This window comes from Neomonachus schauinslandi, chromosome 4 (genome assembly GCF_002201575.2).
Source record: "Neomonachus schauinslandi chromosome 4, ASM220157v2, whole genome shotgun sequence".
Taxonomy (NCBI): domain Eukaryota; kingdom Metazoa; phylum Chordata; class Mammalia; order Carnivora; family Phocidae; genus Neomonachus; species Neomonachus schauinslandi.
In genome coordinates this window covers 125,552,060-125,553,971 of record NC_058406.1, presented here as the reverse complement: position 1 = coordinate 125,553,971, position 1,912 = coordinate 125,552,060, and the positions used below count along the sequence as shown (strand labels likewise).

The window sequence follows — 1,912 nt, the reverse complement described above, 5'->3', positions numbered from 1 at the left end:
TGGTAGAACCTTGGCATCAAAACTGAGTAAGATAATCCAGAACAGTAAAGTAGACAACAGTATAAAAATTAAAATTCTTGGGGTGCCTGGGTGGCTTAGTCATGATCTCAGGGTCCTGGGATTAAGCCCCACATTGGACTCCCTCCTCACTGGGAAGCCTGCTTCTCCCTCTCCCTCTGTTGCTCCTCCTGCTTGTCTCTCTTGCTCTCTCTCTCTGTCAAATAAATAAATAAAGTCTTTTAAAAAATTAAAATTCTTGAAATAGAACTTAGGATATTATTCATAAGTTTGAGATGTAACAAAAGCGGCATCACCAAACAGTATGAGAGAAAGGTGCATAACAGAGAGGGGATAATTATACACTCTACATTACACAAAAATAATATTCTGGATAAGTAAAGAGTTAAATATTATTGCCATTAAAAAAAACTAGAGCTGAGTCCCCCTCCACCCCCCCCCCGACCGGCCCCCCGAGAGCCTCCTAAAGCGAGCGAACCCAGTCAGCACCTCTTGAAACGGAGATGGTCACTTCTTCAGATAGCTCCCCAGCTCTGGAAAATGAGCATCCTCAAGAGACCCCAGAATCCAACAATAGTGTGTCTACTTCCTTTATGAAGTCTCATCACTGCTATGACCTGATTCCCACAAGCTCCAAATTGGTTGTATTTGATACATCCCTGCAGGTGAAGAAAGCTTTCTTTGCTTTGGTGACTAATGGCGTACGAGCTGCCCCTTTGTGGGATAGTAAGAAGCAAAGTTTTGTAGGCATGCTAACCATCACCGATTTCATCAATATCCTGCATCGATATTATAAATCAGCCTTGGTACAGATCTATGAGCTGGAAGAACACAAGATAGAAACTTGGAGAGAGGTGTACCTACAGGATGCCTTCAAACCACTCGTCTGCATTTCTCCTAATGCCAGCTTGTTCGATGCTGTCTCTTCATTAATTTGAAACAAGATCCACAGACTGCCAGTTATTGACCGGGAATCAGGCAACACTTTGTACATCCTCGTCCACAAGCACATCCTCAAGTTCCTCAAATTGTTTATCACTGAGTTCCCCAAGCCAGAGTTCATGTCTAAGTCTCTGGAAGAGCTACAGATTGGCACTTATGCCAACATTGCTATGGTCCACACCACCACCCCTGTCTATGTGGCTCTGGGCATCTTTGTTCAACACCGAGTCTCAGCACTGCCAGTAGTAGATGAGAAAGGGCGTGTGGTGGACATCTACTCCAAGTTTGATGTTATCAGTCTGGCAGCAGAAAAGACCTGCAACAACCTAGATGTGTCTGTGACCAAAGCCCTACAACATCGATCCCATTACTTTGAGGGTGTCCTCAAGTGCTACCTGCACGAGACTCTGGAGACCATCATCAACAGGCTGGTGGAAGCAGAGGTTCACCGGCTTGTCGTGGTGGATGAGAATGATGTGGTCAAGGGGATTGTATCACTGTCTGACATCCTGCAGGCCCTGGTGCTCACAGGAGGAGAGAAGCCCTGAGCTGGGGAAGGGGTCAGGCAGCACCAGGGGCTATGCCCCACTCACTGCCTGCCCACAGTTCTAGGAACCACAGGTGAAACCTTGAGAGAATTGTGACTCTTCCCTGCTTGGGAGCCGGGGAGGGTGCGGAGGGAGGAAGGAGAATGGATTTTTAGCTGTCCTTATCCTCATGCATACAGCCTAGCCCATCCTAGCCCCAGCCCTCTTAGATGTAGCCCCCTTTCTGGGTGAATGATAGGCTGTGTGCCCCTCAGGCCAATTCTGATCTCTGAGAGATCCCCAGACCTCACCCAGCCTTTGCCTTCCTCTCTGCCCCTGACTCCACCCTAAGATAATAGCACAACAAAACTCTTCCGAAAGATATTTTTATTCATCCTGTTTCACGCTATATGGAGGAGGCTGAG

At 47.1% G+C, this 1,912-nt stretch overlaps 1 protein-coding gene across 1 annotated transcript; it reads left to right on the top strand.

Annotated features, from left to right (window-relative positions):
• The first annotated feature begins 523 nt into the window (after positions 1-523).
• LOC110578912 (5'-AMP-activated protein kinase subunit gamma-1-like) lies at positions 524-1,532 on the top strand. The gene is given in 1 exon segment (XM_044914227.1): positions 524-1,532. A coding segment is annotated over 1 exon segment (897 nt). The 5' UTR covers positions 524-611; the 3' UTR covers positions 1,509-1,532.
• Positions 1,533-1,912: the final 380 nt, after the last annotated feature.